The sequence below is a fragment of the Rhinichthys klamathensis genome, unplaced genomic scaffold, assembly GCF_029890125.1.
Source record: "Rhinichthys klamathensis goyatoka isolate OS25496 unplaced genomic scaffold, OSU_Roscu_1.1 h1tg000111l_1, whole genome shotgun sequence".
Taxonomy (NCBI): Eukaryota; Metazoa; Chordata; class Actinopteri; order Cypriniformes; family Leuciscidae; genus Rhinichthys; species Rhinichthys klamathensis.
In genome coordinates this window covers 6,185,348-6,210,486 of record NW_026606649.1, presented here as the reverse complement: position 1 = coordinate 6,210,486, position 25,139 = coordinate 6,185,348, and the positions used below count along the sequence as shown (strand labels likewise).

The window sequence follows — 25,139 nt, the reverse complement described above, 5'->3', positions numbered from 1 at the left end:
AATGATTTTGTTGTGTTCCGCTAAAAAATAACAGCATACTGGTTTGGACTGATGCTATTATCAGTGCTCGAATGGTCCGGAACGGTTCTATATTTTAAACTGTAGCCTCACTTTTTATTGTGGTCAGCCACTTCTCACATGTTCTCTGACAAACGCGATCCACTTATCCACTCACACACACAATTAGTACTGGCACTTTTTTCCCCTCTTGAAGCACTGGTTGCTATGAATAAATAAAGACAGATTTGTCACGTTTTGGGTGAATTATTCCATTAACTTATTTTTTTATTTGATCCCTTACACTGTAACATTTAATGTCACAACTGGGAAAGTTCTTCTGCAATGATTTATCATGGTTTTATAAAATATTACAGATTATGGGGACTAATGTGTGTGTTCACGATCAGGAGCGAGTTCCAGACAGCCCGTCACCCGTCCCCTCTTTGGATGATGGCCGCAGGTCAGTTAGCCACTTATCCTCCAGACAGAGCAGCAGCGTGTCCAGCTCTCCTGCCCACACAGAGAGCTCTTCTGACCGGCCACGTACGTCTGCCCCACCACATAAAAGTCATTTCTTTTATTTTGTTGTTTTATTCCTCGGTGTCTTTTTCTAAAGTCTACATTGCATATAAACTCAAGATTTTAGTTGTCATCAGTGTCATGTTTGCTGTAATATTACGTATACCTTTACGTTTTTATTTCTCTCTGTATTCTGTCATATATGGCTAAAACCAAACATACTAATTTAGCACCACTGAGTTTGGTCCCTGAGCACTTAGCACTATGCTCTTATCATAATGTGAAACTGCACATATAACCTTACAAATGTGCTTTTAGAATTAAGAATAAGGTGATATCACAGAATCTACTAAAAGCAAAGCCATCAGAGTTGTTCATGTGCAATGCTTTAACCGGAACTAAAACTATGCAATTACAGGTAATGCTCTCTACTTTTTTTCAGTCTATCATCAGACGCATTAAAAATCTTACCCAAGATATCAGATATCAGTGGTATGATATAATTTGGGACAGAATATGTGTTTTAAATCCTATTTTTGAAAAAAACTGAGGTTCAACTCTTGTAATCATTTTTACGCTTTTGAAATTGCTTCTATAATATTATTTAGTTGCCTTCTTGTTACGAGTTTTTAAAGCTTGTTCAGTACAAGATGTACTTAATGTTCACATCTTGGATATAAGTGAACCTTTCATTATTAAATTAAAACATCATACACTACATTTGGGGTTGGTAAGATATTTTAATGGTTTTGAAAGAAGTCGTGTGCTGACTCAGGTTGCATTTATTTGACCAAAGATACAGTGAGAACTGTTTAATATATTTAAAAAAGTCATTTATTCCTGTGATGTCAATCATTACTCCAGTCTTCAGTGTCACATGATCCTTCAGAAATCATTCAGATATGCTGATTTGGTGCTCAGGAAACATTTCTTATTATACATTTTGGAAAAAGTTTAATATTTTGAACATTAAAATGTCTTAACTGTCACTGTTGATCAATGTAATGCGATCTTGCTGAATAAAAGTATTAATTTCTTTCTTAAAAAAAACAACAACTAGATTGTATATTTTATACCTACTATATTAGAACATTGGGATTCACGGATCAATCTTTGTATTTATGTCCTTTGTTTGTAAAATCTGTTTATATGTCCCTCCTTTCCCTTCAGATTTACATCAGAATGGTTTTTCTCTTGGCCATGCCTTGTTAGGCCTGTCTCCAAGTGCACCACCAGGACCAAAAGAGGGGGATCTGGCAACCCATGACACAGGCCTTGAAACAAAGAGGCCTTCTACAGAAAAAGGTTAGATGCTAATATTGTATTCTGTGTTGAATAACATTTACAAGAGAAAGCCATTCTACAAAATACTGTATCTAAAATACACTTTGCCGTAACTACACTTAGCCTACGTAGTTTCCATGTTTTCAAACATTATCTTTTGCCATTATAAATAAAACATAGTTAATGTGGCTTGTATAAGCTGTTTATTTTAAAAATAAATGATTGATCCATTTATGCATTAGGAAATAATTACTTAGGTGCATTCTGTCTAATACTGGTGAACAACTCAGATTATCACATTGTTTAAACAGTAAAAAAGTGCTTATCTCTGATGCAAAAACCAATTCATTACTGTGCAGTTCAACAAGGTCAAAAAGTTTAGCAATGACTGCACTTTTACCATTCTTCTAATGCTATAAAAGCACGTTTTGAATTACCTAAAAAAAAGGTCATGGAAAACGCAAGCATTTTTCCTAAACATTTGAAATATTTTTCCTTCAGCTTAGCAGATCATTTATCAGCAATGGTTTAGATTGACTGCAGGAAATGATTGCTGATCCCGCTGATGTGTCACTTAATACTCAGTATATTTCCTTTCTGTTCATACATGAGACTTGATGTGCGTATTCTGAGAAATCAATGAATACTCTCATTTACAATTCTGTGAAAATTATCCATAGAGGTAGAAATGACACGGTAGTGGGGCTGAATTAGTTAGCGATTTGCAGACCGTGAAATAATGAGCAAGACCCCCACCCCCCCTCTTTTCTACCAACTCCCTTACCCTGGCCCTCCTGGAGGTGTAATTTTCCTAATAACCTCCCAGAACCCTTGTTTGGTTTCTGCGTTTGAAGGCTTTCATTAGGCTAATGAGGACTTTGCAAGGACGAGTAGTCAGCACAATTTCCTCATTGTGCTGAGGAGAAAAAGACAGTACACCCGAAATCGGAAAAGTGGGCTTTAGTGTGACTGAATACAGCCTGTCGGGATTTGATGAAATCGTGGAGATCACACAGGTGCTAAAACCTCAAATTTCAAAGGATTTCTACCACTGATACCACTACATCAAACGTGGTGACATTGATGATGAGGTATACTGTGACTAGAGAGGATTATATACACTACCGTTCACAAGTTTGGGGTCAATACAATTTTATTCATCAAAGAATATTATGGTTTCTACAAAAAATATAAAGGGTTAGTTCACACAAAATTAATTACTCACCCTCATGTCGTTCCAAACCTGCAAGACCTTCGTTCATCTTTGGAACACAAATGATGATGATCTTTTTAAAGAAATTTGAGAGCTTTCTGTCCCCCCTATAGACAGGAACGTTATTACCAGAAAGGTAGTGAAGATAAAATAGTCCATGTCACTACAGTGGTTCAACCTTAATGTTATGAAGCGACGAGAATACTTTGTGTGCGCAAAAACAAAACAAAAATAATGACTTTATTCAACAATTTCTTCTCTTCCGTGTGAGTCTCTGACTCTGTTCACGTGAGCATGTATGTGGTGCTGACGCAGGAGCCGGCCAATACTGAGCTGGCTTTCTCGACGTATTCTCGTTGCTTCATAACATTAAGGTTGAACCACTGGAGTCACATTGACTATTTTAATGATGTCTTTACTACCTTTCTGGGCCTTGTAATTGGTTATGATGTTGCAGTCTAAAGGGGGCCAGAAAGCTCTCGGATTTCATCAAAGATATCTTCATTTGTGTTCCGAAGATGAACGAAGGTCTTATGGGTTTGGAACGACACGAGGCTGAGTAATTAATGGCAGAAATGTAATATTTGGGTGAACTAACCCTCTAAGCAGCACAAGCACCAAAACAGCATTTTAGAGTGATTGTGAAGGATCATGTGATACTGAAGCATCAAAAAGCAAATTGCATTTACATTTTTTAAAAGTAAATAATGGCTAAATTTAAAATAGATTTTCATCAAATGTCAAGAAGACTATGACTAAAGCAAAAAAACGGTGTAATCAGCACTAACCATTTGAATTGCCATGCATGTCAATATGTCATTGACAGTTGTTTGACTGGCACAGAACTTGACAAAAAAATTAGTTTAGATGCTTTTTGAAACCAGATTGTGCAGTTATGGCATCAAGCAGCAAGGGAGTTATGCTCACCATGTAGCCAAATCATGAACTCTTTACCATACCATTTTTTTTTATTGATTTGGTCTTGCTATTAGGAGAGTGGACTGCATCAAAATGGTATCATGGCATCAAATACGAGCATGGAATTAATCCAATCTGTCACAAAAAAATGAAGTGTGTCATTTTAAGTTGGGTCAAATGCTTCTTGAAATGTACTTTTAACTGATATTCTTCATTTGTGTTTAAAAATAAATTTTACAGAAGGCTGCATAAATTTGAACAGTTAAGCTGACTGTCATAAAAAAAATATGTCCTGTCCTTTAACTAGTTTTGATTTTGAAGTTAGCCCCATGGCACATTTCCAGTCCTGCTGAGCTCTACTGAAGTTTCGTCTCGATTTTTATGCATGCTTATTTTTTAAAACTTCAAAAATTAATGGCTCATTCTAGACTCCCAGTCACTGTCAGGACACCTTTACCAGTCACTAGACTGAAGGATAACTTCCACCTTCATGTTCCTGAAATTAATCTTTAGGGGCAGAGCTGAAAAGTGGGAAGATCAGAAGTTGCATCTCTTCTTTATGGCTTGTCAAAGACAGAAGAGTTCAAAGACGATTCCTTTATCCATCTCAGAGCTTTTCAACCTTCATTCACTCTCCGCTCGCTCTCTTATGCTGACTGTAGAGGACTTTTGCAGTGGACGTAGGGGTTCATTAGCCCAGGGAATCCACAACAAGAGGGGTAAAAAAGTGACCTTGGTTGAGGAGATGCATTTATGATCTAAGAGGCTGCCAGGATTTTTTCTTTTTTTTTTTGCTGGAAAGCAAGTGCACAAACCATAATAATTCAATGGAGGATCAATCAGATTGGAAGGCACAGGGAGAGATGGAGAAGAGAAAAGAGAGTAGTGCTAACTCAGCACTGATTGTCCCTCCGGGGCACCGTAGTTCAGCGGCACGGACCAAGCTTCCTCCCGCTGAGTGCTCCAGCGGCCGACGCTAATCACATTCCAGCAGACACCGTGCTTTTAGGAACCCTAGAGGAGAGGAGAGGGAGGGAGGAAGACTGGCAAAGAGAGGTAGATCGGCAGTGAGGGGAGCTGACAGTGAGCGAGAGCCAGCGGAAGCTGGAGACCGATTGTTTTTCCTCTTTGAAACACCTTGAATGTGACACAGGCATCTCTCTTTCTGCCAAGATGTGAAGATCAGATAGTGTGAGATTAAGATGCTTTGGTCAGCTAAGTGAATCCGCAGAGATAAGGAGAGGGAGGGGTGAGTAAATCTAATCAGACCTTATCAGGCGCAGGGGAAGGTGAGATTTTGAGCACCTACTTGTTTAAATGGATCCTGAGTTATATATACTTTAAATACAGTATGGGCAAAGAGCTGTGCAGAGCTTTTTAATGCATTTTTCAAAGCAAAGGTCATTCAAAACAAAAAAAGGAGAGATGCTTTTTGGGGTTAAATTATTAAAATGGAGCATACAGAAAGAAATAGATACAGACAGAAGAATGGACCGAACGAAACACTGAGAAAGACGACGAGGTTGAGCTCATAAACTTTAATATGTCTGCTTAACATATCTGTAACATCATCTAAAGCATGGCTGTGTATGACCTCACCACACCAGCTCAGTCGAATCAGACCCTAAAATGTTAATTGTTTCATGTTTAAAGCTGCAGTCCGGCATTTTTCCTCTTTGTCGCCATCTCTGTTCGAAATCTGCAATTGCAGTCATTCGCGGAATTATTAACTTTACGTGGGTTGTAGTTCAACACCCTCGACACGGCACAGCGCGGATGAACACAGTGTTTGAGGAGAGTGTGCAGCTGTCAGTCACCGCGCCGATGTGGATATTGTCATTCAGAATCACAGATTATTCTTTTTGGAAGTATGACCAACATAAGAATTTTCACCGGGAAATGTCATCTGAACTAGTAAGAAACATTCACTTTTGTTCTGGTTCTGACATTGCAGTAAATCGCGCTGATTAAATCTAACAATTGCTTATAAGTTATCATTTCACGCAAAACCGTGCAAAGTAGCTATACTATGTTCTCTAATTGTTAATGTTAACAACGTCAGCAAGCATTGCATGACTACATCATGTAATGTCCTTCCGATATTATCCTTGTTTTCGCATGGGCCGGTTGCAGTCTCTTTTTTTCTGTAGCCACTCCGAAGTCCGAACGAAGTCTTTTGCATTTTACAGCGGGTGAGTCTCTAGTCGTCACTGATGATGATCGTCGTTTGAACCTTTCTGGATCCGCCATCAAATTGATAAGTTTAATTATATCAAGTGCTGTGAGAAAAGGCTATAAATCTCCACCTCCAACATCCTCACACGCAATATAGCCTACTAGCCGAGACTCCTTCTTTATGTGTACAGATGTGACGTAATGACGCAAAGACATGCTCGAATCTCCCGCGGATATCCACCAGTACCACTGGAATTAAAAACATTATTACAAGCTTACCGTTTTGCATCGAGCTAAGGCAAGCAGATAGTTTTGAACACTGGCTGGTTATGTATTTTATCAAATATGTATTTTGGATAATTTTTAACCCAAAAAAAGCTACGGACAGCAGCTTTAATGATATTAAAACGATTAAAGAAATTTAAGTTAAATTAATCAAAAGTGACTTTTACAAAAAAAAAAATCTATTTCAAATAAATTCTTCTATTAATTCTAATACTTTCCATTCAACAAAAAAATCCTGGAAAAAGTTTTTACAAATATTTTAAGCAGCACAAAATTGATTGGCTGCATAAAATTAGCTTTGCCATTACAGGAATACATTTCTTTGCGAAATATAAATAGAAAATAGTCTTTATAAATTACAATAATATTTCACAATATTTCTTATTATTACTGCATTTTTTTTTATGAAATAAATGCAGCCTTGGTGAGCACAAGAGACTTCTTTTAAAAACATTAAAAAATCTTACAGACCCCAAACTTTTTTTAAAAACTTTTTTTAATCCATTGAACCTTTTGAATCTTTATAAGGAACAGATGAAAATTTCATTTGTTATTCTGTCCCCCCGCCCCCCTCCCCCCATTATTTTGATTAGTTTGATTATTTTATAGTAATATAATAGGCCTATTTATTATAATATTTAATAATCCAAATAATATTCTTTGCTACTCATAACTTGTTTGGAGAAAAAAGAAAAAAAATGTTATTTACTTTCACATCCAGGCCAATAGTCTGTTCACATGATAATGCCATAGAATAGTGCAGTGAATAATTAAAGGGACAATCCCTCTGGAGAAACCTGCAGTTAAGTGCTTTGGCCAAGGGAACAATTGCGATTGCACGTGTCTTGCTCTTTGGTGGGATCATACAAACAACCTTTCAACCTGAGCATTAACACTTACAATACACCGCCACAAATGTATTAAACAAAACCGTTTAGCATTACAGTGAATATCCAGCTGACTATGTAGTCAATCTGTAGTTAGGGAGCCCTAGTGATTTTAAGTTTTTCTTTTGATGCAGTCTTGCTGATTATAAGACAATTGTTATAGTAGTACAATAATTTTGAACTTCCATGCCCTACCCTACAGTATATAATTCTAATGCCAACGCCATATGGCAGGTCAGTATTATGCTAATAGATCAGCTGTGTTAGAACAGAAAGTCACCTTTCTCTGGCTTCCCTGCTGACATTTTTTATTAGCATACACAGATTACCACTACAGAACTATGGATACCTGCATAAACCCCATGCTTTAATACAGCCCTACAAAACGAACAGAGCCCATCTGGTCTCACTGTGCAAATGTATCAAATGTAAATCAAATGTAATCATATGTAAATGTAAATGTAATCAACCTAAATACATTAATTTATACCAACAAAACTCATTTTTAATGGGTTAAATCTAGTAAAAATAGCTCTTTAATGTAACAGTTGCAGGTTACAGTGTGCGAACTGTACTGCCAGTTTACAGTAAAATACCATTACGGGTAATGCCAGTTTTAATTTTACCACTATTGTTTTTAACCATAATATTTAGGGTTAAATATTCTATAAATGTTCTTTATTTAAAGCAATGATGTGCAGAGGTAGTGAAAATAGGCAAGGTTGGCTGTCTGCACAGTGTAAATGGCCAACTATTAATACAGCAAAGTTCATGTAAATGATGCACTGAATTTTAAACTGTAATTTTCCACCAAATTAAGATAAAAATCTAAAATTACAATATTAAATGGTGTGTTATTCTTAAAGATTAGACTAAGGCACATTAAAGATTAAGATCATATTGGTAAAGCGGCAGAGATGAGAGGAGGAGTGAGATGAAATTGTCTGATCGAGACACTGGTGTTTCTGTTAGTTCTGGATAGCAGGAGGCCTAATACATTAGCAAACTCTTTGAAGTGAGTGACAATGACAAGATCAAGGCTTCTGCCCTGATCAAAAACAACATTTCTTGGTGCTCTGTATCTTAAAGCCCCTTCTTGTGCTTTAAGTGCTCTCAGGTTTTTCTTCGTTCTAAGCCTTCTGATGGCATTGTTAAGTAAGGACTCATTGAGAAGTTTTACAGTATTGTCACAAGTGATACATACAAAAGTTTATATGCTAAATACATATTAATGCATCATATGATAATCCTTTATATCTCAGCAGTCCTAGGATCCGCCTTATGAATGTCATAGCTGTGACTAAAACCTGAGAGCAGATGTAGAACCGTTAGATAGCGGGAGTATCTGCTGTGGCATAAGTTAACTGAGATTTACTTCCCCTTAGACCACAAAACTGAACCAGAACCAATGTGTTGTGTCTTATTGAAACTAAGTAGATTTAACTGAAGACTGCTTTTTCTCAGCAAATGAATGGGCTGACATTTGCAGTGCATTAGAAACAAAGTAGCACTGATGTGTACTGACCTTGAATCATTATAGCATTTTGTCCTCAAGACTCATGGCTTTAACACTGAGCACTGGATATGAAGATGTGGGGTATTTCACAGTGTGATTTCTGGAAAAGAAGTAATGAGTCTAAAAACATGGCTAGAATGGAGGACTCTTTGTAAAGGTGTTTGAAAGAATCATAGTTTCCAAATATTGCTGCGGTCAGACAGAAACCCTGTATTTCCATATTTTGCTTCTTCTTTTTTTTCCATAAATCATTACTCTTGGTCATCTTTCATGTCTGTCTGTGGGTTTTGCAAATATCTAACCAATGAAAAGTGTTAAAAAGCAAGTGGTGCTCACTGCAGAGCCAAATGATGTCCAGCTCCCCCTCACTGGATGTAATGGGTGGAACTTGACCTAGACCTTGACATAATGGGTGGAGTTCTGTTTAGCGATAGTGTTATGGTAGGGATAGGGTGTGGTTGGATAGTCTAGCTCCACCAATTACGTCTAGCGAGGGGGAGCTGGATGTCAATCTCCACCCATTGGATCTGCAGTGAGCAGCCTCTCTTAAAAAGAGCTTGTGACTAAACCTTGTTTAGCCCACACAGTAAACTTTATAACCTGTTAGTTGATGAGATTGTAATGCGATGCACTTACTGCCTCAGTTGCGGCTGCACAAATGATGGACAAAACATATATGTTTGCAATTATCTGGTCAAAAACCTTGTAACTCCATTTGAGCTTGATTTTGGTAAAATGTTAATAATATATAATCACACATGCAAGTAGTGTTGTCACGATACTAGAATTTCTAACTTCGATACGATACCTTGAAAATATCGATATTCGATACCACAGAGAATAAAATTGCCACAATATTAAGGGGGTATTTTTTGTATTTAAAGCTAAATATAACAAGTCTAGAACATGACAATGAGGTATATTTTACATGAACAAAAATGATGTTAGGGTTCTATTTGTTAATATTTTTTAATTGGACCAGAGCTTACATGATCCGTTGTATTTTTATTACCTACTGTTATCAAAGATTAAAATATACTGTAACAAAAAAGCACTTAACAATATCAAATTGGAGGATAGAGTGTCAGTAATGTATAATAATAAGATTAAACATTCAATTTTCAGTTAAAGGCATTTCATTATTGAATTCAGAGATGCCATTGTCTAGCTGTTTAGTTTAATTAGTATCTGTGTAATCAAATTGATGATAATCGCTAATGAAGGAAAATTGCAGAATTAAATAATAATTTTTGAATAAAGTTAAATAGGCACAAGTTAATTTACATTTGACCACAACAATATTTACTTGTCTAAGAATCCTCAGTCAGATTATGTTAACTTTAAGAAAACGGTGTAAATATTAGACAACACAGACTCATATCAACAACAATACTAGGCCATCTTGGTTAATGTTTCAGAAAAGTTAAAATGAGAAGAGTTACAGTGTTTCTTTTAGGATTTTTTTTAGCAGTGGGGGCAGGTCTGTCCAAACACCCCTGATGCTGAGCATATATGCTGCTAAATGGTACCCCTGGAGCCTGTTCCTTAAGTCTGTTTTCACCTATAAAATAATTTTAAAAAATGAGTGATGTTAGGGATTATTGATAGTCAAACAATCTTTTGGGTGCCCGCAGCACGGTCAGTGTGAAGCGCGTGTCCGCGTATTCTCCGACATGCCTGCTCACAGTGTGAAGCGCGTGTCCGCGTATTCTCCGACATGCCTGCTCACAGTGTGAAGCGCGTGTCCGCGTATTCTCCGACATGCCTGCTCACAGTGTGAAGCGCGTGTCCGCGTATTCTCCGACATGCCTGCTCGCGGTGTGTTTTTTACGCGTGTCCGCGCTATTCTCCGACATGCCCGATCGCGGTGTTCTTTATCAATCAACCAAAGCCGGTCGCGGGGGCGCCACCCTCGCAATCTTTCCATTCACTTCACTTTTGCTATTTAACCCTTAGCGAATGAGACGAGTGCGTCACGTGTGGTGTTTGTCAACGCGCCTTTGGAGAGAAGTGAAAGTGACCGCTCGGCTAGTATCGATACTTCGGGAAAGTAGTATTGGTACCGTTCAGATATTTCAGTATCGATATTTATCGAAATATCGATATTTTTGACAACACTACATGCAAGTATATAAAGCCACAATACCAGTGTGATTCATTATTTTAAAAAATGCAGTGTTTTTTCCATTTCCTGAAGTGTAGCATTTTTGGAGATACAAGGATTCCGCCTGACAGCGGCGATAGAGAGCCTAAGTCCCTCCCCTCCGCTTCCGGCTCATGGGACCTTATTTCGGGGAAAAAAATATGTATGGTAGTCAATGGCGAGAGACAACTTATCTTTTTATTCCGTCTGAACTGTGCCCTGAATTACACATATGATGTTTGTCAATTTAAAAGATAATTATGAAAGTCAAGAAAGTCGCAGTTTGTCATAAAACAGAAGAGTAACATTTAGTTTTATGTGAAAATCGCTCAATGAACTACACCTCCCGGGAAGCGAAACAACGAGCAAGATCGTCTCTGGTTACTGATGTAACCTATGTTCTCTGAATAGGGAACGAGATGCTGCATAGCTTAAGACGCAGTGGGAACGCACTCTGGGTGTGCCGATTGTCTGAAGCCCTTATTGAATCACGCCAATACATTGGCTGATGGCGCGGGCGCCGCCCCGACGCTCTTGCGTCGTCATATTATATTAGCATGTGCGCCATCTGCTCCTCAGATTTCTCTGCTGAAAAAGAAAGCTTGTCGGCAGTGCAAGGAGCTTGGCAGCGAACGCAGCGTCTCGTTCCCTATTCAGAGAACATAGGTTACATCAGTAACCAGAGACGTTCTCTTTCATTGGTTCACTCAACGCTGCGTAGCTTAAAGTGCGTATGTCAGGTTAAATTTGTAATTATGATTAACACAAAATAGTTAGGGGAAATACACGTTTGACAAGTTGTTGTATTGTTTTGTATGATTTTCGATACCTAAAGGCAGAATATAAGATGAAAAAGGTCGTTATTTTCAGTACTCACTTAAAACCGCTCCTCCCCCCAAACGGATCGCTTGACGTCATAAGAGGGAGACGTCTCCCCAGAGCGCTGAGAAAGTGAGTTTGTGAGCTGTGTTGATAATAGTACGAGCGATAGAGCGAGAGAATTAGTGATTAGGACATTTATTTATTTAGTTAGCTATTAAAGTTAGGTAGTTAGTTAGGTATACACAGGCGTATTTTCACGATGGTGAATTACTGCGTTTGTGCTGGGTGCAAAAACACCGTTAAAACCGGTCACAGAGTCCACTTTTTCCCAAAAAGCAGGTCTGTGTTCCGTGCCTGGGTCAACTTTGTTCGGACCAAACGCGCTGACTTCAGTGCTGCTTCGGTATCCAAGGCTTCGGTCATTTGCAGCGCACATTTCTTCCAGTTTTTATGTTTCCACTGTTCGATCGCGCCCGCGTCTCTCTCTCTCTCTCTCTCTCTCTCTCTCTCTCTCTCTCTCTCCCTCTTTCGCTCTCTCTGCCGTCGTCCACGTGCGCAGTTATGACCGCGCCGTTAGGAGCTCAACACATCTGTCTCGCATGCACGCTCGCTCTAGATTACAGGATATTTTAACTAATTTGCGGTAAAACTAGTCGATCACGAATGGCTCAACTGGTAGATCTGTAGATAAACTTATCTTTCAGGCATTTGACCGACCAGGTTGACACTTCAGCGTGAGAAATCGGGGGTGTGGCGTGAGAATTGGCTCAATTGCGTGAGTCTCACGCTGAATGCGTGAGAGCTCTCTCTCCCCACTTCAATGCTGCTTCACACACACACACACCAACATATTTCAGCATTGCAATCTTGACATCGCAGCCTGTTCATTATACCCACGGAACTTCAGAGCTAAGGCGGAGCTACAGATTATGTGTCCCTAAATAACCCGCGTATCTAACAGTAGTTCCGCATTAATTAATCTGCACGCGAGTTTTATTTATTTTTATACCGTGTATTCTCCGTGTATATTCATGCACCGAACCGTGACGCCCATACCATTTCGGTTCAATACAAATAGACATGTACAGTTCCACCTCTAAGTTATGCCTATGCACCTGCCCAACTCTCCACTGGTTCTCTTCACACCAGATATTTATGTTTCTTCGATAGGAATTATTTAAATTTCTATTTGGCTCCTCATCTGTCTCACCTGGGAGGCTCAAAATTGTATGGCTGTGGGCCATCGTAGGTTTGAGGGGGATTTTGGATCTCCTTACACTCAAAACTCTCCATACTTGAATAGAACTTTTTTGTAACGTCTCCCTCTTCTGACGTCACAGCTCAGCTGTGTTTTAAAAATATGATCTTGACAGAAATGGCTATAAAGCTTACTGTTGGGCAATTACAGTAATAATTTTAATGATAATTACATTTTCACTCAGACATCTAACCCTTATTTAATATATCTAAAAAAAAAATTTAACCTGACATAGACACTTTAAGACGCAGTGGGAACGAAATACCAAACTCGCCAAGCTAAGCGCTGTCTTAACTAGTACAAAGACCAGATAGCTCACACGACTGGTTCAAGCAGATAAAACTTGGGAACCTGGAGTCATGTCAAGATCCAAAATGTAGAATCTGACAAAAGTGTGCGGAGAGGACCAGCCTGCCGCTACACAAATGTCTTCCAGGAGGGCACCTCTAAAAAGTGCTTGAGAGGAAGCCACACCTCTGGTGGAATGTGCCCTAATGCTAAGAGGTGAAGGCAGACCGCACACCTCATATGCCAGTGAAATAGCCTCTGTAACCCAGTGGGAAATTCTCTGCTTTGATGCGGCAAGCCCGCGGCGGCCAGCACCAAAACATACCAAGAGCTGGTTGGATTTTCTCCAACCGCCAGAGCGATCCACATATAACTTCAATGCTCGGACAGGGCAGAGCAAATTAAGCTTCTTGTCCTCCTCAGAGACAAAAGGAGGAGGATGGAAAGAGTGAAGGTTAATAACCTGAGACCGGAATGCTGTGGACAATACTTTGGGCACATATCCTGGTCTCGGTCCTAAAGTCACCTTGACCAGACCAGGAGCAAAGTCTATACATGTCTTGCTAACAGAAGACATCTTGCAAATCCCCCACCCGCTTCAAAGAAGCCAAGGCTAACAAAAGAGTAACCTTGAGAGTCAGAATCTGCTCTGGAGCTGACTCTAAGGGCTCAAAGGGAGCCTCCGTTAAGCCCTCCAGGACGACCGACAGGTCCCAAGAGGGAATTCCAGGGGAGCGTACTGGTTTCAGGCGCCTAACCCCACGCATAAATGCTGAGACTAACCTCAATTTACCTAGGGGGATCTCATCCGACTCTCTATGAGCGGCAATAGCAGCAACATAGACTCTCAGAGTAGTAGCCGCTCCAGAAGCAAACTTCTCCTGTAGGAATTCCAGCACTGAACCGACTGGGCAGCTGACTGGGTCCGTAGCGTGTGTCGAACACCACGACTCAAAAACCCTCCACTTGGAGGAATATAACCTTCTCGTGGAAGGGGCTCTCGCGCCGAGTTTAGACGATTGTGACTCGCGGGGCTCGTCGGGCCAGTCGATAGAGAGCTTCTCTGTACCTCCTCCTGGCCGCTAGGCGGGAGACCGTCAGTAGCTAAAGCAGGCCCGAAACCCTCGGATTCGGACGCTGTAGTGTAAATAATATCTTCCAGCCCAAAAGAAACCGTCTCGCGTGCTCTCGGGCTGGGGTATAAATAATCATGCGAAAACTCAACTGGCCGAACACCGCATGCGTGCTCTGGAGAGGGAGGGAGAGAAAGGACCTGGCCCGTCTGCTCATACTCTATATCCTCGAGCTCTATATCCGAACCCCAGGTCGCGGATTCCAACGAGGCCTCTGCAGCCTCGGGAGCGCGACGGGGGGGGGACGAATGACTCCTTCTCAAAAACCGTGAGCCAAGAGCGGAGGGTTTTGAGAAGCAGGTTGTCACAAAACTTGCATTTAGACAAGCCTAGAACAGCCTCGCGCGCATGCGAAAAACCCATACATTTAACCCACTTACTGTGAGGGTCGTCGTTCGCAATAAAGCGAACGCATGGCGGCGGGCAACGATGAAACTCCATGGCACTTCACCGCAAGGAGAACTGAGTTCCACTATTCGCAGTCGCTGAAGTGCAGATGAAGAATGCTGATGATAATCCGAATTATTTGGGCCAGAAAAACCGAGACCGAAGGGCTTAGTATGGCCGCTTCGTGAAGGCAGAGAAATCTGAGGAGCTGATGGCGCGCGCGCTAATATAATATGACGACGCAAGAGCGATGAATTGAATTGAATTGGCGTGATTCTATAAGGGCTTCAGACAATCGGCACACCCAGAGGGCGTTCCCACTGCGTCTTAAGCTAATCAGCGTTGAGTGAACCTATGAAAGAGAACCGTTGCTCGTATGTGTGCAGTCTGGTACAAAACACTCAGGCATGACGGTGTAACGTTACGATTATAACGTAAGACTAGAAAAAATGAGAGACGTTAGCTTCAGTAAAGTTAGCTTCATTCTTTGAGAGAAAAAGTGCGCCTTTTGGGTTTGTAGTCTTTGTAATTACGTATTTTCAGTCTTATACCTCAACAGTTTTACATCAAACTGCGACTTTCTTGACTTTAAAATGTATCTTTTAAATTGGCAAACATCATATGTGTAATTCAGGGCACAATTCAAACGAGATCAAAATATTTGTTATCTCTCGCCATTGACTACCATACAATATTTAAGGTCGAAATAAGGTACCATGGTGGTCGACCGGAAGGGGAGGGAGGCTCTCTATATCAGAAACAATGTAGGAGGAGGAGAAGGTCCCCTTGTAGAAACACTGTTTTAGAACTTTGTGGGCGGTGAGATTGTTCAATGTTTTTTGAAAAAGTCTTTATGCTCATCAAGGCTGCATTTATTTGATAAAAAATGAAATATAAACCTGAAGGGACATGGCGATGCACAAAAATATTAAATGGAAGGAAACAGTATATTTCAATGCTTTTGTGTTTTCTCGCAAAAGCTTTGCATTCCCCCAAGAAACTTTGCATTCATTCGCAATACCTTGTAAAACGTTTGCAATTGCTCGCAGAGAACGCTAAAGTTTTGTGAGCGAAAGCAGAGAGAATTTTTCCTCCCATCTCAGTTTTTTTTCCCATCACCATGTCCCTTTAGGGGCTCAATAAAACACTAATATTGTGAAATATTATTACAGTTTAAAATAACTTTTTTCTATTTTAATATAGTTTAAAATGTAATGTATTCCTGTGATGGCATTGGCAAAGCTTTTTTTCCCCAGCATCATTACTCCAGTCTTCAGTGTCACATGAGCCTTCAGAAATTTGATGCTCAAGAAACATTTCTTATTATCAATGTCGAAAACAGCTGTGCTGCTTAATATGTTTGTGGAAACTGATTCTTTGATGAGTAGAAAGTAAAAAAAGAAAAGAAAACATTTTCGTATAATACACATCATCATTATTAATGTCTTTACTGTCACTTGTATGTCAGTTCATCCTTGCTGAGTAAAAATATTAATTAAAAAAATCTTACTGACCCCAAACTTGAACAGTAGTGTAAGTAATAAAAATGTATTTAAAGTTTTATTTTACTTTCTTTGTAATAGAAAGTTTTGAAAAGTTGTATTGCTAAAAAAAATGGTGATTAATGTGCCGTGTTCTCTTGTTATAGAAGAGAATGTCCTTTGCACACCCACGTCCCGAGACAGCTATGAGAGAGTGTCTCATTCCGGGCCAACATTACCCCCAGGATTCCCTGCTCCGCTGCTCTTTCCTGAGGGCCTGTCCTCTATAGAAACCCTCCTCACCAACATACAGGTATATAAAGCTATTAAAAAAGTATATATATTTCAGTATAGTTTAAACAAAATTAGTGTTAAGATTCACCCTGATAAGTGTAACGCTCAAATTTCAAGCCTGTTTCCTCTTTTCCAGGGTCTGTTAAAGGTGGCTATTGATAATGCGCGGACGCAGGAGAAGCAGGTGCAGCTGGAGCGCACAGAGCTGAAGATGGAGCTGTACAGGGAGAGAGAACTACGTGAGACGCTGGAGAGGCAGCTCTGCGTCGAGCAGAAAAACAGAGGTGAATAGCTGATCTGAGACCAGTCTGCAGAAAATGCTCTGTTTAAGAAGTGGGGTTTTGTGTCGAATCCTGGTCAGGTCAGGTCTGTCACCTTTTTAAAACCTTTGCCCATCTACGATACAATGCTAAATGTCTAATTGCAGATGTTAGATGGACATTTGACAGCTGTATCCTTGATGTTTTTAAAGGAATAGTGGTAACACTTTACAATAAGATTCATTAGTTAACATTATTTAACTACCTTAGTTAACATGAACTAAGAATCAACGATGCTTCTACAGCAATAATTAATCATAGTTAATATTCATTTCAACCTTTACTACATTATTAAAATCAAAGGTTGTATTTGTTAACATAAGTTAATGCAACGGGAACTAACATGAACAAACAATGAACAGCTGGATTTTTATTAACTAACATTAACAAAGATTAATAAATACTGTAACAAATGTATTGCTCATGGTTAGTTCATGTTAGTTAATACATTAACTAATGTTAACTAATGAACCTTATAGTAAAGAAATAGTTCACCAAAATAACTTATACATGGTTTATTATGTCATTTTGATGCAAGAGCCATGTACAACAGCATATAGGTTTGGATTGACATGAGGGTGAACAAACAATGATTCACTTTTGAGAGAACTGTCCCTTTTTGGAATATAGGTCGATGACATGTTGCAGATTTTTTTGGTCACACTTTATATTAGGTGTCTTTAACTACTATTCACTTACATAAAAAATGTTTGGTACAATATACTTATTGTTTTTATGTTGTATTGCAAAACACTGCTATTGAGGTGGGATACGGGTTAGGTTAGGCATAGGTTTGGTGTTATGGTTTGGTTTAAGGGTGGGTTAAGGGGTAAGGGAAATGTCAATACATTAAGTGTATTGTATTAAATTATTAATTTAAATGTTATTACATAGTAGTTAAAGACACTTAATATACAGTGTGACATTTTTGTCTGATCTATTATTAAAACTAAAAACATCAATGATCAATCTATTTTTTATTTTATTTTTCAGATCTATTTATTTAAGAAAAAACATATGAATGCAATTAAACATACAATGACAAAGTTTGTGTAAAACTGAAAAAAACAAAAATACAAAAATGGGGAATATATCACAGAGAGGAGCAAGACTGTTTCAAGGTTGATATATTTCCTTGATAATTTAACAGATTATCAAATTAATAATGAAGTAATAATGGATAACGTTGTATGGCAAAGCAAAGTAAGTTTAGATAGTACCATCCAATTTGGTGGGACTCCCAAAAAAAATTAATATTTATGAATTAATAATGCATGATATTTGACGGAAAAAAATACCTCGCAAAAATATATTTAAAATGTAAATAAAAATTGTTGTGAGCATTCACATCTATTCAGGGTGTAAGGAAATATGTTATAACTTTTTACTTGATGGTAACTCCAAATGTCCATAATTCAAACTTTTCTGCACAATGGTATAAAAATGCTTTCCAAACCATATGAAACATGAATACAGAGAGTGCATTAAAAAAAAAAAATCTTGGCACATGTTTTGTCCTTTTCTTTATCATGGACACTCAGTCCATGTTCGCTGGATGTTTGTGCAAAACAGAATGCAGTGCCTTGGCAACATACATAAGACAAGCTCTTGTGAACTTGAAGTGATTCCACTCAAAATAAGGATTTAATAGGAAAAAGAGCTTTGTGCTTTCACAGTTAAAATCGTGTATTATAAAAAGAGCTTATCTTCAGTTACATGTAATGTTTTCTGCCCACATCACAAAAACAAGTAAAGCAGGTTCTCACATTTAACTGTCCGGCATTTGATCGTTCACGTTTACTAACAAATAAATTTACTCTCAATTTAATCTCTTAATCTTCTGTTCTCCAGAATGTACGTACAGTCGTTGTCTACTAATCAGAAACCTCCGAGGCAGCCGTCATAAAACGGCGGAATCATTAAAGAAGGTGACAGGGCAACATGCACCATTAATGAATGTTGTTTAATTAGAGAGCCCCTCATCTCGTATTCTCCTGTCGCCCACATTGTGCTCCAGCTAGTCATGTTACTGCAAATTCAGCACTTTCCTTCAGCCACACACACACACACACACACACACGCACACACATATACAGACACAGAGAATTACCCTTTGTAATTACAAGTACATATTATGATATTAGTGTGAATGATTTATTATCAGCGTAAACAGAATTGCTGTGTTAATATTCGCCGCATCACATTTGATGAGGATAATGAATCTCCTGCATAATTCATCAAATCATCCGGTTCTTCCATTAGTGAGAGATGTCTTTATACTCCAGCCAACTGACTTCGAGTCAGTTTCTGTGTTTTATACCCAGTGGTCAGAGGAAAGATTAAGAAGAAGAAGGTTGGTCCTAGATCACTCAAAGAGGAAAGGCTCACAGCTATCGGACAGAAAACAGTTTTTTTTTTTCGTTCTTTCTTTCTTTTTTTTTCTGCTGACTGTGCCGTCTGAATTAAGCTCTTACTGCAAACTGGAAAATTAACATGTTCCACTGGGCTCCAGCCTAGTTTCACATTAGATGTGCATTATATTAGACACAGTATTTAAGGCTGAATAAGGGCATGTGGAACAGCTTTTCATGGTTTGCTATAATTACTGTTTGCTGTGATGTGGGATTTGATGTAATCATTTTTCTATTATCCAGTGGCATAAAGTTTTTCCAAAGTCATTTTTCAAAGTTGAATGTTTTACAGCAGGTATATATACGATATCAGATATATACTATTTAAAATGTATAAAAAAATATAAAAAAACAGTTCTGTCATGACAACTCTCGGAGTGTTTTGTTTAGCATGGTAATGGATATGACAATGGGAATATATTTGGTCTTGGCAGAATAGATCTGCTATGCTGCTGCTGCTCCAGAGCAAGTACGGGATTTGCAATTGCCAATATACAGTATACATGACACGCTGCTGTGAGCAAGTAAGACATGCTGCTGCTGTACAGTATAGCATACATGAATTACCCCCAGCAGATCTATACAGGTGGAGCTGGGGAAAGCGGAGGGTTTCTGAAAGCGTGCTGCAAATTGCTAAAACAAACGCTGACCCAGAGTCTTGCACCCGACGGGTGAACCACTAATATTTGATGTAATGATTGGAATAATATTTACTTTGTCATTTGCGTTGCATGTACGGGTCGAGAATCAAAAGGCACGGACGGACTGCGGGTCCAATAGGCAAGTCTATTTTGACTCAATTCGGTACCCACTGATATACAGCTGCTTTCAAACGGTCCCGTGCTTATTTGTGTTCAAGCTCTGTGGTCTGAAGAACGTCAAAGTTTTCTAATTACAACGCGGTTTGCCGTGTTGAGCATTGTAGCCAATAACGCTGCAACTGAAGTGATTGACAGCTTCAGTCATTATAAAGGGAGCGCTCTTTGCTCGCTTTCTGTTTAATCTATTCACATTTTGAATGTTTTTTTTTTTTTCATGCTGCTAAGAGGACCAACGGCCATGGAGTTTACACTGCAGAGTGAATCAGCTAAAATATTCCCGATATTATAATGACAGTATAGGCTCATGTTTGGCTATATGTTCTTTTAATTTATAGAGACTTCTAAGTGTCTGTATAGCCTATGGTGGGATGCACATTTATTCAAAATATCCTGTATGGACAGGCTGCTCCTATGATGTAGGCAAAGGCTTTGTCTTTTTTTTTCTGTTAATCATCACCATGTTGGGTTGTGTGTATATTTTCCTTAAATGTATGAACTCAGGATGCCTAATGTTGGTTTGATTGCTTGTGTTACATGAGAAAATAAATAGTTTTTATCTCCCTGATGCAGATTTAATGCGGGGGCGGTTTGGGTCGCGGTCTTTATGTCAAACAGGTCGGGTCGGGTAAGAAATTAAATTAGTGCTGCTGTCGGATAATGGGCCGGGTGTTCTGTTAAGTACTGCGGGTGCACAAGTATTTGAAGGTTGAGCAGCGAGCTCATTGGCTACTGATACAGCAGGAACCAATCAGCTGTGCCAAGCAGGATGAGTTAAGAACCATCTAGAGTTTCATGACAGAACTTTGTATTTATTTTAAATTAAAAGTAATACTGTGAAATATTATTGCGTTTACTGCATTTTCGCTGAGCATAAACGCTTCTTTCAAAAACGTTTAAAAATGTTACCGAACCCAAACTTTTTAACTGTAGTGCATTCCTATCAGGAACTCTATTATTTAATTTTCCCTGTGCTTTTCTTAGCACTGATCCAGAAGCGACTGAAGAAAGAGAAGAAGACCAAGAGAAAATTGCAGGAGGCTCTGGAGGTCGAGTCTAAGAGAAGAGACCAGGCCGAGCAGACGCTGCAGAGGACGGCCTCCAGTGAGAGATCACCTATTCAAAACGGTTAGAATGCTCATCTGCCAAAATGCTATTGCTTAAATCGATTTTGTACAGACAATTTTCTGCATGTTGAAATGAAATTCTTATGGTGTCACTGCCACTTAAAAAGGCATGACCACACAACCAAGATGAAGAGAATACACTGTAAAGCCTATAGACTCACTGTATTCCGGACACTTTGCACAGTAAAACGTCCCGTAAGATATCAATCCGCAGAAAGATAAACCTGATTGGCTCGTCTGTCTCTGGGGACATGCCTTCCACATGTTCCAAAGTTTGATTGACACATTTTGGACTAATCATTTTGGAGAAATCTTGAAAAAACTGCCGGGAGACGCAGTGTCCGGATTACCGTGAGAACTCACGGTGTTCCGGACGGCTGAAAATTTCTACTCACTGTGTTTCGGACAGTTAAGGAGGAGTCATTTCTAATGTAAAACACATACGTTTTTACCAACTATAAGTTGGTAAAATAATCATATTAATCTTCATCATAACTTTGTTGTATAAGTGTCTATACACTCTTTTAATCGACGATTGCTCATGTGAGCATTATATTCTAACGTTAACGTTATATTTAAGAATTTTAAATATTTAAATTTTTTAAATCCCTTAAAAAAGTACAAATATTTGCAAATTGTAACTCATAATTATTTTATAAGACCATAAGAATGTTTTTTTTGTCATTTTCTGGTGGGTGAACATGTTTTAAGAGCCGTTTTCTACGGAGGTATTCTCCCCTCTTCCTTTTGTCCTGCCGGAAAACCTTCCCCCCGCAATTTTCTGAACAGTCATTGGTGTACGTTAGAAACTCACGTTGATTTCTTTAAAACGACTGGCTCTGGAAACATAGGATTGGTCCGAATCGAAAGAGGAGGCGGCAAAGATGACACGGATATAGATGCCGTGACCTGAAAGTTTTTATTTATAGAAAAGGTCAAGTGTCCAGAATACCGTGATGTCCGGAATACAGTGAGTCTACGCTAATTAAAAAACTTAAAAAAACATGCAGATTGTCTAAAAAAAAGTTAAAAGTTAAGTGAAATAGCTATAGTACGTTGGTTGTACTGACAAAATCTTAGTGTACTTCTTTATAGCTACACAGAATTACTATTTTCGACAACTACATTTCAAGTTTTTACTACTTTTGGCTTTATTGGTCGATTTTATTTGTCTTGTGTCAGTAGTAGCACAAAGACAGCAAATTGTTTTTTAACGGTCAGAGTCTTATTAAATTATTTTAATTGTTACCCTGGTTGTGTTTTGCATGCTGAATGTTGATGTCTGTGTTTGACTGATGATTGCAAGATATTGTCACAATTAAAGGGGGAGTACATCAACCCAATTAAAGGTTTGATGTTTCACAAGGTGTTTATGACAAAATTGCAATACAGTTTTAATAGATCATAATTCTACATGAAAAGTAGACTAGTTAATGATCTAGTTAGAAGTTAGGTCACCTTTTAAAAGCCAATCTATTTATTACTTCTCTTCCTACAATTAACTGTGATTTTTGTTGCACCACTGCATCAACTGTAAGGGAATTATAGTAATATAATTATAGTTTCAATTATTCCAGGTCTGCCCTATCTGCCACATCACCATGTCAAGTACAATTGCTGCTATGACATCAGTATTGTAAACTTTATAATGTGTTTTACTTGTGGCAAATAATTTGTAGCCACATTGATAACTGTTTTCATGTTAACAGACCCTCCTCAACATGAAATGGAGACAAACCATAACAGCAGCAAAACAGACACTGACAGAACAATACAAGGTACAGATTTCTGAATGGACAGTTAATAATATATATATATTATGTAGACTGAACAACAATGTATCACAAGCCTTTGTTATAATATTAAACATTTAAAATATTGACAGTGAAATTAAATTAAATGTCACTGACGCAAAAAGAAAAAAAAGGAAAGAAAGAAAGAATAAAGACTAAAAGAGGAGCAGTAATTAATGGTCCCTTAATTGTCCTCATGAAATATTTGCATAGGCAAAATTTACATAATCTACGTGTTGTAATTAATCTTTCAAAGGGTTTGCTTTCTCTTTTTGTCTAGGTTAAGAGGAAAGGAAGGGAAGGGCTCTTTTTTGTTTTCTTTGACATTTATTCAAACACTGCGTCTTCTCCTTTAACAATCCTTTCATCTCCCTCTCAGTCCGCACGTTAGAAGAACATTATGGATTAGTCTGTTCATTATATGCTGCTTGCAACATCAGCCAAGCTTCATTCACACCCTTTTTTTCTTTTGCCCACAGATGGAAGGCTCTTTCTAAAGTCCACAATGATGTACTGAAGAACGAAGACAAGGAGTAAATGCATTCATACTGTATAGAAGAGACTGTAGTCAATTGCCTGGTAAATAACGTCTGCAATTCTGCTGGAGGACTGATGGAAGACAATGAGGCAATGTTATAGGCTGTTGTCAGTGTGTTGCAGCACAAGGACTTGACAAGATTATTATGGCCATCGAAAGTCAGCATTCAGTAAAATGAAGCGTGAGCCAAGCTAACATCATCAGATGGCAGAGAAGAATTACCATGCATGGACCTTGGATAACCATCTTTCTAAGGGACTTTTAGCAACACTGAGAAATGAAAAACATTTTATAAAGCGTTTAAATCTGCTTGACTACATTGACAGATTAAATATTCAAATCAAACTTTGCCAGTTAATGCCCTTCTATCATTTCACATTTTAAGTCAATTTCAAAGCATCCTTTCCTCAAGGGAGGTGTCCGAAGAGAGATTTCAATTTATTTCGTTATTTATCAAATATAGACACTGCATTTAAATGTGTACTGTGTATCTGTCTGTTATTTCGAAAAGAAGGTATAGATGTCCAGATTTTTTTTGTCATTGTTGTACATGGAATCATAGCAGAAATGTCTCAAATCATCAAATATGTACATAAAAGTGTAGACATGCTACTGTGCATTGTACGCTGTAGAGTTATTTTTTGTTCAGTTGCCGTTTATTATCCTACCCGACATGGAGAGCATGCTGGCATGTCGTTACTTCTGTCCTGTCCATCTGGAATACAATAAAGATTTTTCCCACATGCTTTACAAGGGAGACCTTTCAAAACACTGACTGACTGATACTTGTTTTGTGTGACTACAGCAACACAAAATCAAAGTAGTCAAATGCAACTAGATTGAAGTCTACCCTACCACTGTTTTGTTTATTATTTATCTAAATAGTTTTTTTTAAAATCTATTTTACTCTTGATTTATTTTATTTTACTTCCAAGACATAAAGACACACTTGTTCTTGTTTACCTCTGGTAAAAATTCACAATGCTTCATTATTTTATTTTATTATTTTTATGTTATTCTAGTTTTTTTTTTTTACTTGACTTTTTAATTATTTAATTATTTATTTTACTTTTAAATTTTAATTTATGTCTTAAAAGTTTTAAGACATAAATATACTCTTGTTTACCACTGGTAAAAGTTTGCGATGCTTTTTTTTTATTTTATTTTAATTTTATTTTAAACTTCCAAGACAGAGAGTCATAGAGATAGACACTTTCACTTTTCTCAAGAGCACATGCACTAAATGTGTTGAAGCAGCATTTAGCCAATCACTCAAGCTGTACTGTTTAGCGGTATGCTCTCTCTTTCTCTCTCTGAACATAATAAGAAGCCAGGAGAGATGAATAATTGACTGATTGTTGCATTATTCAGGCCCCTATTGTGGAAAAAAGCCCAGTCTCTGGCACTTTCCAGGTCTCTCTGGCATATTGAATATGAGGTTAAAGTTTCAATCAACCTTGAAAGGGAGAGGCATTTTTCATCGCCTAGCTAGTGTATCAAGTTGGTGCACTCAGAGTTACTGTATAGTT

General features: G+C 38.3%; 1 protein-coding gene across 2 annotated transcripts in view; it reads left to right on the top strand.

Moving 5' to 3' along the window:
* Positions 1 to 24,381, top strand: part of dachc (dachshund c) — a 67,260-nt gene extending 42,879 nt beyond the window's left edge. Inside the window, exons 5-11 of one of the 2 annotated variants that reach the window (XM_056254335.1) lie at positions 375 to 543; positions 1,690 to 1,824; positions 16,477 to 16,622; positions 16,740 to 16,887; positions 21,137 to 21,280; positions 22,989 to 23,057; positions 23,552 to 24,381. In XM_056254335.1, coding sequence (XP_056110310.1) covers positions 375 to 543; positions 1,690 to 1,824; positions 16,477 to 16,622; positions 16,740 to 16,887; positions 21,137 to 21,280; positions 22,989 to 23,057; positions 23,552 to 23,589 — 849 coding nt within the window. In that variant the 3' untranslated portion in view covers positions 23,590 to 24,381. The remainder of the gene's footprint in view (positions 1 to 374; positions 544 to 1,689; positions 1,825 to 16,476; positions 16,623 to 16,739; positions 16,888 to 21,136; positions 21,281 to 22,988; positions 23,058 to 23,551) is intronic. The other variant, XM_056254336.1, reaches the window with a different exon arrangement.
* The last annotated feature ends 758 nt before the right edge of the window (positions 24,382 to 25,139 follow it).